The 14,537-nt window shown below is 37.4% G+C and overlaps 1 protein-coding gene across 1 annotated transcript in view; it reads left to right on the top strand.

Annotated features, from left to right (window-relative positions):
• Nucleotides 1-14,537, top strand: part of LOC120716983 (neuronal acetylcholine receptor subunit alpha-7-like) — a 40,299-nt gene that overhangs the window by 13,562 nt on the left and 12,200 nt on the right. Inside the window, exons 3-4 of the mRNA XM_040004746.1 lie at nt 2,871-2,915; nt 8,137-8,246. Coding sequence (XP_039860680.1) covers nt 2,871-2,915; nt 8,137-8,246 — 155 coding nt within the window. The remainder of the gene's footprint in view (nt 1-2,870; nt 2,916-8,136; nt 8,247-14,537) is intronic.

Genomic DNA, 14,537 nt, shown 5'->3' on the forward strand with positions numbered 1-14,537 from the left:
TAATATATGATTGTACTGCATATGAGAATAGGTGAATCACTGCAAGCATTTGCTTGCTCCTTGCAGGCTCTACGCAGGTCTAAATCAAATAGAGCACTTCCAGTAATAGGCAGCATCTGAAGCAGACTAACTCCTGTTAAGCACTGCATGCAAGAAGGTGCAATGTCCTGACCTAATTCTCTTGACACTGTCTAGAGTTCATGTGTCCATGTGGAAATGGGTTGATATCACTGGCTGTACCATGTTCTCATTCAGGAACCACGGGGATTCAATATTGTGTATGGTGTCATAGCAGTTTCCCAGGTGGAAAACTCAGACTCAAAATTGGTTGATTACCAATCAGAACCTCACACTAGATAGATAAAAGGGCCATGGGTCAGTACACTTGTTTAAGAACGTTTCCCCCTCTGGCTAGCTTCGCTTTCCTGTGATGTTGAGGATAATTTCTGGCTTAACCCAGATCAGAGATAGTGCTGCGGCAGAACAAATGTGTTTAGGATTCTTTATATGCAAAATATGTTTTAATTGATTTATATTGGTAAACACAAAGAAATTATTCTCTTCTTTGTAAGTTGCCTATTTTATATGGTATATTTACTTTAATTTACTATAGTTCTAGTGTAAATGAGCATCTATAAATGCTTTGTTAATACATTTATTGTGTCTTTTTATTGAAAATAGAAAATCATGGTTGCCAATATTAAGTGCAGTGGCAGTAGCTTTTAAATTTTGAGTTAGATTTTGGAGGGCCAAGTGACAGGTATAATTTTCAACACGTCCTGTGATTGCCCTGGGGTGTCTCTCTGTTAGCATATGCCTGAAACACTTCACCTAGTAAGTGCCCAGTAGGCATCCTAGTCAGATCCTGAACCACTTTAGCTGGATCCTTTGGATACTGAGAAGTAGCTGCTCTACTATGACCCCTTTCTGGCTGAGCTCCTCAACCAATCTCATAGGCTGAGCCCAGAGGAAACTCATGGCCATAGGTGAGAGTAGGAACATAGATTGTCTGGTAAGCTGGCAGCTTTCCTTTCACGCTCAAGTCACTCTTCACAACAAACAGATCTGTACAGCAGCCACGTCAGTGCCGACACTACAACAATCAGTCTGTCAGTCTCCGACTCCACTCTCTACTTGGGGTAACAACTCATCCTTCTAGGTGCATTACCCATTTCTGGCTGAGAACCATGGCCTCAGACTTGTTTTTGTTATATTTTAATCCTACAGAGAGGAGATCCTGAGGCCACCAAACCAGAAACCTTGCTCTACTTGCCTGCAACTAGAAAGTCTGTACACAAAAGTTGTGAACAGGATCAGTGACAAAGGACAGTTTTACTCAAATAAAGGACTTAAAATACCCTCAAACATCCTCCAAAATTATTGTGAAGAATATGTCAACGCCTCTCTAAAACAATTTAATGGAAACATTATCAAAGTACTATTTACTGTTTGACTACCGTTTTTAGATTATACTATTAGGCAAGCAATATTCAACAGAGGGGATATATGTGACAGTGATTCATTTCTAGTATTTCAAATCTATTTAGCAGTAAAATATAGAATCAAAGTTTACAAGCTACTGTATACATCTTAAAGAAGGGTTTTCCTAACATCTCAATGAAAATCAAGAATCATTCCAAGCAAATATTTCAGTGTACACGTGGTCTCCCAACTAATGTTTAAAGATAGTCTTAAAAACATCTGAAGGTGACCTGTAAGGTCATATCTAACCATACTTCACCACTTGGACTGTTTCACAAAATAAGAAATCCTGAACATCCAGAGGGAGAAAAATAAAAGTAACAGCGTGAAAGAGTCTGATAAGACAGAAAACTGTTCAGAAGCTTAGTTCTGACAAACAGAGAAAAATAGAGAGTACAGTAAATTGATTTCATGATTTTATCTCAGTAACTTTAAAGGGAAAGTTTTGAAAGGGTTGAAATAACTGTATTATTCCAGCTTCAGTCATGGGTAGAAGATAATGTGATAAGTCACTTCAATGAATCCATGAATGTTAAAAAGGGGCTATTCAATGAAGAAACACAGCACGAGATCATCCAGTTACCCACAAGCAGCTTGCAAGTGTTTCAGATCCAAGGCAGTGATAAAACATGAACCCAATGTATCAGTAATAACACAAGGAGCAAAATGTGCTGCTGTCATGTAGGATTTCACAAAACAGACTCTAGTTCATTCACATCTCAGTTTTCCCCCCTGCATTGTTCCTGTCTCTCTTTATCCAATACTACTACTACTATTTCTTCTATGACTTGCTTTGTTGAAGCATCTCTGAAATCAGTTTTCTCTGAATATTTTTTGCATTTATTGCTCTCACTCTCATCTCACTACTTCTAGAATCATAAAAGAATCAACAGCCATCCTCTCTGTTTTTCTCCATCTGAACATTTGACCATGAGTTGGACTTTAGGAGCTTCTGTGTATTTATACTTTCACAATATGGATAGAAATGGCTGTATGCTCATCTCTTTCTTGAAAAGCACTCACCCTGTCTATTGTCAATGGAAATTGTTGCTTGACCCTGTTTCTTTATTATTTTTGCTTCTGTTTAAAATATTGATATATGTTACTTCTTTGACATGGCAATGGAAAAACCTTGTAAATAAGAGAATGCTGATAAAGTACATCATTGTCATTCAGTTAGCCGGCAGCTCAGACTCGTATGAGATGCTGTTTGACTTCATTGCCGATCTGTCTCATTATTGTGCCTTATGTTTACCAGAATTGAATAATTTCTTTCTTTCTTTCTTTTTTTTACTCTTGCCCTGTAGAATATTGTCATTTACTATCTGCCTGGACCCATGTCAGCTCACTGCTGATTATTCTCTCCGTCTCCTTTTGTTCCCCTCCAGGATGAAAAGAACCAAGTGCTGATAACAAATGCCTGGCTGCAGCTGGTACGTCTCACTTTTAAGTCCTTTTTTGTGTGATCACTGCACAATAATTGTCGTTTAGTATATTTTTGGAAGCCATATGTGGGCTGTGTCATTCATATTTTCAATAAGTGTACACATCTGACTGCTCTTGAAGGCATAGCACAAGCTACAACCAATAACCTTTTGTTTTTAACAAAAACAATTTCTGGGAACAAACAAGAAACAGCACGATGCAGTTTTATGGCAGACATCTTTAACTGCCAAGTATAAAGGAAAAATTATGTTAAGATGGATCACAAAGGATAATATGATATTATATAATATTTAATAATAGCATGGTATCATAAGGCTATTTATTGTCAGCATTATAGCAGGGGAAGGTGATAGAAATATATTTTCAAAGATATTCTTTCAGGACTCAAGATTTAAAACACTGGGTTACTTTCTTTTGCCGTTTAAGCTTTTCTATTTTACCTTTGTTTTACTCTTAAAAATGATATCTGATTTGACATTCTCAACATTTAAAATACAAATTTTAAATCTTGGTTCCTATTTTAGAACATGAACAAACATAATGTTTTCAGGCAACTCATATTAAAATAACACTTATAATATGTCTTAATTATAGTCATGGCTTGGCTACATCCAGGTCATTGTGCTATGGAGGTGAGGCTAAAGCCACAGAAAAATCAACATCCTCCTCAACTAATATAGTCACACACTGAAATACCAAAATAGTGCCGTTCCTACAGACAGGTGACAAAGAAAGACATTACTTTTTAAGTTTTTAGGCCACTACATGCCAGTCTCTGGGATATTCCTGGACTTATCAGCATTCCCATATTCCCAAAGATATTCTCCCACTTAATATTTTGATAATGGTCTTGGCAGCGTCTGTCTAACACATCAATCCAAAATCTCCCATAGGTGTTCAGCTGGGCTGAGTTCTAGTGACTGTGAAGTGACTCACATCCATTTCATACACATCAAACCACTGAACCATAAACCCCTAGTGTCTTGTGGATAGGTTCGTTGTCAGCTTGTCCAGGATCACTGCCGTCAGCACAGAAATATGTCATCATAAATTTGACCACTCAGAACAACTTTGTATTGATCTGTATTTATCGTGTTCCCTAAGGAGGTAAGTGGACCAATCCATGCTAACTAAATACTGCCCAAAGCATAACTGCTACACAATATCTTCATTGTAGAGAGTCAACGGTTCAGATTTTTACTTTGTTGTGGTGTAGAGGTATTTAATACAAAATATGTAGATTCCTGTTAAAAGTCCATCTGTGAGACTCACCTTTACTGGAAATAACTTGCACTAAGTTGAAGTAATTGTTTCCTGTATGACGTCATTAGTCTCTCATGTCATTGTGGGACAAATTTGATATTGTTGATATATTCCTTTTTTTTTTTTAGTTAATTGAGGTTTGCAGATATTCGTTAATGCTGAGCCCTCCATGGTGGCTGTTAGTCAGGAGGTAGGACAGGTCATATACTAAAAAGAAGGTTGGTAGGTTTGATCCCTGGTTGCACCAGTCTGCTAGAGTATCCTTGAATGAGTCACTGAACACTGAGTTGCTCTTGAGGAGTTCATCGGAATATGAATGTAAGACAGAAAACACTAAGATGTAGAAAAAAATGGTTGTATGAATGTGCATTTGAATGAGACATGCTGTATAAAGAGCTTTGAGTGTTCAAACAGGCTAGAAAGGTACTACATAAGAACAACTCCACTTATCTATCCTAAGCGCTGCCACATTTTAGGTTGTTGTCTGGACTTTGACTGAGCCATTGCCCATTGTGGATTTCATGACTGCAAGTTGTCCAAGTCCTTTGGTTTCAAAACAAGTCCAAATCAGTATCCCTCCACTACTGTGCTTGACAGCTGGCATGAGGTGTTTGTACTGTATGTTGTGTTGGTTTTTTTGCCAAATGTGGATTAGGAACTTTATGGTCACACATCTCCACTTTGATCTCAAGTTTCCTAAAAAGCATTGTTACAAAGGCCATTTGGCTTAAACCACAAACCTAAGCTGCTGCTGTGTTCTTTTTAGAGAGGAGAGCTTTATCTTGGCAAACATTCCAAACAAGACATGCTTTTTACAAGTCCTTAACATTTAATATGTTAACTGAGGCCGGTAGCATCTGAGATGCAGCTCTTAGGTTTTTTTTGCAATTTCTCTGAGCATTTCTTGATCTGACCTTGCGGTAAATTTACAGGCACATCCATTCCTGGGGAGGCTGCATGTGTTAGAATATGCCTGAATGCTTTAAACCAGCAAACTGCTAAAACTGTTCAAATCTATTTGATAAGTAGCACCTGTCTTTTAATTCCCATGTAAGCAGTAAGGGTGTACTTTGTTTTCACATTACTCTATGCAGTCCAGTCAAAACATTGCATGACTGTATGTGTGAAGGGAAACATGGATTAGACTGTTGACTTAGGTTGCAGGTTGCAGCAAATGCCACACTATCTGTGGTAATTTTGTTTGCATATATTTCCAAGCACTACTTTCATAATTTCTTTAAAAACTTTGCATTGCTTCAACACAGTCCACCAAAACCTGTGTGTGGTTGCTATGCTGTTGTCAGACAAATTCCTATCTCTTATCCACTTAAGTAGAATTTCTATATCAGAATAGAAACTGGCAAAGAAGTAAATAGCATAAAAAATATGGATTGCAGCGTTTAGTAGCTCTAGGAAAAGTGTTACATCAAACCAGCCAGGTAGGTACAACAGTCTCATTATAACAACAGCCACACTCAGAAGATCCCATTAAGTATGTCACAGCCGTCACGTTGAGTTGGCTGCTGACTACCTTACAAGTTGAATAAATCAATTATTCAGGAAGCCTCCTCTTTAATACCGGCATCTACTATGGTTCAATGGCTTAAGGAGGCTTTGCAGACATTGCAATTTTTGAGAGAGACCTAAGATGTACATTAACCAGCTCATACAAAGTCAGCCAGACAGTCAAAGAAAGGACAAGTTTGGGATTACAGGTTTATCAGTCAATGATTGTTCTACATCCAGATGTGACTGAAATACTCAGCACTGAAAATAAAAAACAAATAAACAAATAAAAAATAGTGTATCTGAAATTGTGTTATTGTTAACAATCCATTGATTATGAAACCAACATTTTGTAGAATATTTATATAGTAATATGGCCGTTGCAGTGCAAATAAAATCAATTCACCCCTTGCAAATAACGAAAATCAGATTAGTGCTACATTTTCAATTACCTCTGTTACCTCTTTGGATTTGCAGTTGACTCACATGTGTCATATATGAATTTGAAGAAAAAAAATCAGCCTTTCATACTCTCAAATTAGTGATGCTGTCTTGAATTTATGTTATGCAACTCCATACCTATTCTTAGACAGCTGTTACCTTACATAGCCTTCAGTCCTCCTCATCTGTTCCTGACAGACTACAAAGTTAGTGAGCTGTGATTAGTTCTGTTGGCTGTTAGTTGTGTGTTTCCAGCCAATGAACATGAAAAGAAGCACCAAACCGCCAAGGCCCACAGATGACAAGTGTAGTGATTAAGTCATTAGCTGCGTGAGTGCAGACATATGCAGCAGGCCCATTTGAGATGGATTGGATATCTTTGAAATCATTTTCTATTGTATATTTAACTGACAGATGGTGTGGAAACATGCTGACAGTCACAAGGACTAAACCTTTTAAATGGAAGAAAAAAAACACTATAAAAATACATGCATGCACATATACATACACACAAACAGATGATCCCAAATATACTGTTGCTACTTTAGCTCTGGGGATTTTTGTTGGTACATGAGGAATTTGCCCTGTGCTTTCAGCAATTGAATGCCTCCACCATATATTTATATACACACCATATAGCTCTCATGCAGCAAAAACACATCCAACTCATTGGAGCATGGAAAAACTATGTCTTGTAGTGTCTGTCACTCGGATGTTAGCAGCAGATTCTTTGATTGCTGCAAGTAGTGGGACAAGACCTCAATGGACTGGGTGTGACAGACTAATTTATGGATTTTATTAAGTCTGAATACACTTGGTCAAGCCACTCCTAAGCCGATTTTTTTTATAATGGCGAAGCACTTTATCCTGTAACCACCTTTGCCGTGAGTAAATGTGCTTGCCATGTAATGTTTGGGTGAATGGTCTGTCCACATGAATACCCTGTCAACTAGATTTCCAAACAGTGAATGGTATTGTAAATACATGCTCAATATTGTGGTTAATCTGGGTAACACGTGTGCTTGCACACAGATTTAGAAAAAAAGCATAATACTAGCATACTTTTAGATGCCAGGATGAATGCCAGTATTTATACCACTGTGGATCATATATCATCATGCTGTGCATTATAAGTAATGAAAATAAGCACAGAAGCAACACATATCACACTCACTCTTTGTGCTTTTTGAACCCTTTGATGCTGTGTTCAGTTAGCTGAATACTGGCCTAGGCTCAAATGGGACTGCACATGGTTAGTGCCAACAACTGCTGGCCTGGCAACGTTTCTGTGCCAAGCTTCATTATCAGAGTTAGAGACAAAGTAGAAGAGCCAACAGCTGTATTAGTCTGTGTGAAGAGGAAATATTTGACTTCTAATGGGTTGAAGCTGTCCTCTTGTTAAGGACTTAAAAAGCTTCTTATCTGCAAACAGAGGAGTATCTAATACACCAACACTTTACTAGAAGTACTTAAAAATCTTGTGGTAGTTTTACAGTGATTTGACAAAGAAAAAAAAAATCCATAGCAAACATTTTGAATATTATATTCAAAATTTTGAATATTATATTCAAAATGTTTGAGTGGAAAGTAGAATCCTGTACACCCTCATCCTCTAGGATCTGCTATAGAAAATCTATCTACAATAACTATTCTTGGTTAATCACCAAACTTTTCAGATCAGTTGAGATGAGGATTCAAATACCATGTGAAACATAAATTAATATCAATGCACATAAAACAGATGGAAATTTCAGCTTATCAGTGGATTTCTTCCTACTGCAGTTTCTGATACTTTTGGTCATTCAAGGGTAAAGCAATAATATGCATGGATATAGTTTCAGTAAAAAAATGCTATGAAATACCAGTGATGTGATATATATGCCACTGTACCACGAATATATAGGGTGGGAAAAAGTTTCCTTCACATGTCACTTTTGTTGACCCTCCACTTTTCCATTGCCTTATATAAGTTTTTCTAATTTGACACTTTGTTTTCAGCATTGGACAGACATTTACCTCTCATGGAACCCAGACAGCTACCCTGGGGTTCAGAATCTCCGTTTCCCTTCAAATCTAGTGTGGGTCCCAGATATTCTTCTGTACAACAGGTATGTTACATTCTCATCTTTTTGAGTTGGTCTTATCAGGCTAGTGATTGGGTCACTTCATTGCTTTCCAGTAACTTTTGTTCATTTATTTTACTGATTAGAACCATGCTCATCTAGCAGATCCAACTATAAGTTAATATGTAGATCTTCTAATACCATTAGAAGAACATGCCTTGCTCAAATGGCTTTTAAATATTTCAACCGGAAACAGAAAAAAATCTTCTTTAACAAACAAACAAACAAAAAACTATTCTGACTTTTGACAACTTAAAACTGAATACAATTTGATATATACTTTTCCCATTATCAGTCATAAAGGACTGAGAAAAGGAAATTGTGTTTTTGGAGCTTGCAGAAGCCAAAACTTGAAAGCCATCTTCTGGCTAAAATGTCAATCTGAAGGGTAAAAAACACAATTTTGAAATGACAGCAAATCAATAATCATGACTAGAATTTGTTAGTCCAATTTTGGTAATCAGCAATTTATTTTACAATGTTAAAATACTTATTCATCAATTAATTGGCTACAACAGTAATATAAAAAGCTTACAAACTATTTCAGACCAAATTAAGTAAAACATTTCATAATGTCTTTTCAAACGTAGTTTCTCAGGCAATAGTTGCTAAATTTACCCATTATATAATTTGCAGTCCATGGGCATGACAACTTACACAGTTCTTGGTATTTCACCATTTCGCATTTAAAATTGTTCACATGGTAAAGTGTAGTGAATTAGACTGGGTATTTAATAAAGTGTACTGACTTTAAGCAAATGATAAGGACAGGCAACCCACATTACAAAACCTCCACTTTGCTGTTAATTACATCATACTGCCCACTAGAATAATCAACACTGTTTCCTCAACTCGATTTTTACCATTTAATTTTTCATTAGATTTCATTATATATTTTGGTTTTTACATTTTCTCTCTTTCGCCATTCTTCTTCTATGTAGAAAAATATGCTTTCTTTTGTGAATGGACACAAACACTACACTACATTGCCATGTATCTCCAAAAACACAGCAGAATGAAAGATTCTATAGATGAAATATCACTCTGCTTACAGTATCATTTAATTAAATGATCGAGCCAATTCCCTCTTTGGGGAATAAACCATAACTCCTTTTAGGCTTTGCATCTGTTTCCAGTAACAGCATAGGACTCTGACTACTGAAAACACTGTGCCAAGTGGGTAAAATTGCCAGTGCTTTGGCTAGTTTGAAAACTAATAACGATTCAAGCTTCAGAAGAATAGAGAGAATTTAATCTATATTCTGTACTACCTTTATTTATTTGCAGAATTCTTCTCTTAATTCCATGTTTTAGGCCCTGTCACCGTGGTTGTAGACGAGGTTCAATTCAATAATGAACCACAGGCTCTAATAGCACAAAGGGGAAATAATCTGTCTCTTGAACACTGGCTCACTGGCTTCTCTGATACAGAGGTCAATAGACCAGAACCTCTTTTCTTTCAGCATATTTGGCTGGACATGAGGCTCCTGTGCTCATTGTCCTGCTTGGCTAGATTGAAGAAATACAAAGCGCTTGGGCTGCTTTCACAATGTCGTCTAGATCTGGTCAGATTTAAGAAGAATTCAAGCACCTCACATTACTGCCAGTGACTGACTTGATCATTTTCCAGAGTCCTTTGCATTTTGACCTTTTCTGTGGCACCAGTGTTGTCCTCAAACATAACCTGATTTTAGACTTTTATAACATATACTGACAACTGCCTACACAGTAAACAAATAACACAGAACATTTACCCTTTTGCAGCAGTCACAGCTGTGACATAATAAAAATCAACAGCAACAGCAACACCCAGTGTGCCTCTGTGGGGCACATCAATCATGATTTTGTCTACAAGCATTTGCTGAGAAAAATAGATAAATAAATAAAGTCAATAAAAAGTGAAATAATATTCACTTCAGAGAAGAATTTGGTAGGTGTCTTGAAACACTTAAAATTCCTTTGGAAATTGCAGTAAAATATTTTAGGAGTTGCAACAGCATAGACAATTTTAGGAAGGTTGTTTTTTTTTATTTTTTTTATTTATTTTTTTTTATTGGCCATAGTAAGTAATCGTTACAGTTTAAACTGCAAAGTGGAAGACAGTTCTAGTTCTTACTTAAGGATGTCTACTTGCTAAACATTAATCAAAGAAATGTGCAAGGCAAGGCCACTTGAGGAAATGCTGAAGTGGTATTTATATAGTGCTCCAGTTTATGTGACTAAAACAGACAGCTATGTAATTGTGGATCATTATTAACCTGTCAAAACAGATGATATTAAACAGGGTATCAGCGCTTCACTTAACTCCTTGCAACAATACACTGCTTCTTGCTTACAAAGAAGTAGACTTGCGATGGGAAAAAGACAACAGGACACAAGATAGAGGTAGATTTGACTCCTGATGTTTCTGTTTCAGCTTCTTTAAGTTGATTAAATATTCTTTCATAAGGGAGAGATAGTGACAGATTTACAGCTTACCTATGACTGAGTGAGAGAGAATGAGTGAGAAAGAGGGATGGAAGCAAGAGCTCTGGGTGTCTACAAGGGATGATACAGAACATTAAGCGGCTTACAGTAGGGATAACTGATAATGACCAATATGCTCCTGACAGAGACCTAGATTGTAAATGACATTCTTCATGGATTCAACATAAATCTGGAGTAAAATCATTTACTCTTATTTTTATGAATCAAGAAAGCAAGCATGAGAGGAGATTAAAATTATGAGAAGATGTAGTTTTACAAATCCCTAATGGGAAACTAGGTCAGTGCAGTGGCAAGGCTTTAGCACACGCATTTTTTTTTTAATTCAAAGTGACAGGACCACCCTCATTCCACCCGCACCAAATCTCGACATTAAACCTCTATCCCCCATGTCAGAGAGATTTACCACTTCACTGCTAAGGGTTAGTAGATAATGGGCATTGCAGGTTTTGGTTGCATAGGGAACAATCTAATGTATTTACCAACTTGTCAGATGTCAATTATTGGTATCCTTCACTCCCAGAAGGAATCACATCAAATGATCTTTTCAAAATTAAGATACTTTTAGGTCAGGATCTGCCCACTTTGTGTCACAAATGTTTACTGTCTTTACTACTATGCCCCTTAAACACAACATGAAAGCCATGGGAATCAGGACTGTTGGGCCAGCTGACAATAAGCTACAATGGTATACACTGGAGCCAGCTGAGGTGGTTCGGGAATCTGACAAGGATGCCTCCTGGGTGAGGTGTTCCAGGCATGTCCCGCCGGGAGAAGGCCCCGGGGCAGACCCAGGACACGCTGGAGAGATTATATCTCTCGGCTGGCCTGGGAACGCCTTGGTGTTCCCCCGGATAAGCTGGAGGAGGTGGCTGGGGAGAGGGAGGTCTGGGCCTCTCTGCTTAGGCTGCTGCCCCCGCGACCCTGCCTTGGATAAAGCAGATGAAGATGGATGGATGGATGGATGGTATACATAGACCTTAAGTCAATCTTCAGACCATTCAGCCCTTTGTGCAAAAAATAAATTCTTATTTATTTATTTTATCACAGACAGCATGATGATGATGGCAGCGTAAAGTGCGCTCCTTCCCAAGTGGTGGACTCTAATGCAAGTGCACATTTCTAGTAGATTATATTCTGGATTGTGGATATTCAGAAATGCTACAAGTTCCAAGTCTTTAGCCATGGTTGACACTTCACTTGACCTTTCTTTCATCTGACCCTGGTCAGAGTAAAACCTGGATCAAGCATCTTTGCTTTGGTCCCATCAGCCTCACATTAGCCCCTAAGATTTACAAAGTCTAAGCCCAGGTCAACCATGCTCATGTTCAACCCTCAAGGTAAGTCTGGGACTATGAAGTCTGACTGGCAATGTAGAATGGCTCCTCTCTGGTGGGGGAAGTGAAAAGATACCAATGATCATATTCCTTCTACTGGTGTAGAGGTGTTTAGTTGGACTTTTATCTGAGAGAACAAAAAGGGTAAACCCTATGCAGCTGCACTTCTCAAAAAGGGTGATTATTTTTTTATGCCTATGAAGCAAAAACCAGTTCAAAGAATTTCATCTTATTGGAGTCTCTGAGTGGGACATTAAGGATTCCTGGCTCAGGACTTGTATCAGATACTGTTTGATCATAAGGTAGTTCATACAACAACACCTTAGGACAAAGATCAGTGGATTGACTTTGATATTATTTCAGAGAATGTGCATTTTAATGTACCACTTTCTGTATCCTGGATAGTCTTTTTCTGTTTCTTTTTTCTAAAGAAAGTTAGTGACTTTGACTTAGTCAAGAATTTTTGAACACTAGGTCCAGAAAGTAGGGACAGTTGTAATTTTGTATTTGCTTGTGTCAGCACATAAACAAATCAATAATCTCCTCACATGAATAAAATATGAATACAATGACAATTCCTCTCTGTCAAAGACATGGATTTGAATATTTCATCATTTATAGATATCTGGAAAGCTTGAATACAAAAAGACTAAGCTTTCTACTTTTCTCATGTAAATAGTATAGACCATTTATCTGTAAAGAAGCATTACTTTTTTTTATATTATAGCTAGTTATCTAAAAGATAAATTGCTGACACACACTACAACAGTGTTTGACAAGAATGATATGTCAGTCCAGACCGTGTCATTGCATTTCTCCACTGACTATTGAAACCAGACTTCATATTCTATACTGCTATGTGAGAAACATATTTAAAGTTACAGTGCAGTAATGACCAATTTAATTTAAGTAATACTTTACTTCCATTTATGATTTATACATTTTCTTTTTCACTTTTAATACTGGGATATTACACTTTTGGAATTATTTATTGCTATAAAGTAAAGTTTTTGAAGAATCCCATTAAGAAAAAACTCAATAAAAAGTCAATTGGGATTTAAGACATATTGTAGTTTCCATGTGATCTTTTATTAATATGTGATCTAATTAAATGCGGTTAAAGTTATACATCAAGGAGTCATTAATGCCTGGGTCTGTGTGTGCTGTACATTATTCAAGTCATTGTCTTTCATATTAAACATTTATATTGGCATTTTGAGAGACGGTTTAGTAAATGAAAAATGAAATGTTTCTATTTCAATTTTTAATGCTTTAATTTGTCCATGTGAGGTAGATGTATTCCGGATACCATTACAAGGCTAAATGCTAAGATCATTTATTCTAGGCAATGGATGAGAGCTACTCTGAAATATTCTCACAGTCTCTGTCTTCCACCCTTTAAGTGAAATAAATGATTAGATATAAATTATGGATGTAGCATTATAAATCTGCATCCATTAAAGCTTTGTCCTGTTACACGTCTTCTGGATTCAGTCCCAAAAACTTTACTAAAATCTATGCTCCACCCACAAAGCAAAAAGCTTGTCAGAAGAATTTGAAATGTTGTTTAAATGTTCCTCACTCTCCAGTTGCATATAGTCTCATGCTACAAGCAGTAAATATTTACTAATGGAAAATAACAGTGCGGTTCGAACTGTTGTCTGAGTTGCATTAACATTCATTCATCCTTTAAAATGAGATATATTGAGTTGCCAGTGCACCTCATTCAGTTTTCCTTTTTAAGAGGTCACAGCATACTGAAATATGTGAATTAAATATTATACTTGTTATGAATACATGGATAAATAGGTATAATTGTATGCCATTTACCGGTTCATTACTTTTGCAAGGAGGCTGTTTTCAGTCCATATGCTTTGTCCATTTGGTAGTTTTTCCCCTTCTTTTCCATCTCATTATCCAGCATAAACAAAACTCAAAAGTGTTTACAACCGTGATAGGGTATACTTATACACAGGAGGCTTTGAGCTAAATGATAAAATTATATGCTAATATGCCATTCACTTCCACTTATCCTTTCCAGGGTCGCGGGGGGCGCTGGAGCATATCCCAGCTGTCATAGGGCGAGAGGCGGGGTACACCCTGGACAGGTCGCCAGTCTGTCGCAGGGCTAACACATAGAGACACAGACAACCATTCGCACTCACATTCACTCACAGATTCACACCTATGGGCAATTTAGATTGACCAATTAACCTATCCCCACTACCTGCATGTTTTTGGACTGTGGGAGGAAGCCGGAGTACCCGGAGAGAACCCACGCAAACACGGGGAGAACATCCAAACTCCACACAGAAAGACCCCGGCCTGATGGTGGAATTGAACTCAGGACCTTCTTGCTGTGCGGCAACAGTGCTAACCACCGTGCCACTGTGCCTACTTCAGTAGGTCTGAATTATAACAGAACCAGAAATTACTTGGTCCTAAACCAAAGTAC

Source organism: Simochromis diagramma, unplaced genomic scaffold, assembly GCF_900408965.1.
Source record: "Simochromis diagramma unplaced genomic scaffold, fSimDia1.1 OVJJ01000487.1, whole genome shotgun sequence".
Lineage (NCBI taxonomy): Eukaryota > Metazoa > Chordata > Actinopteri > Cichliformes > Cichlidae > Simochromis > Simochromis diagramma.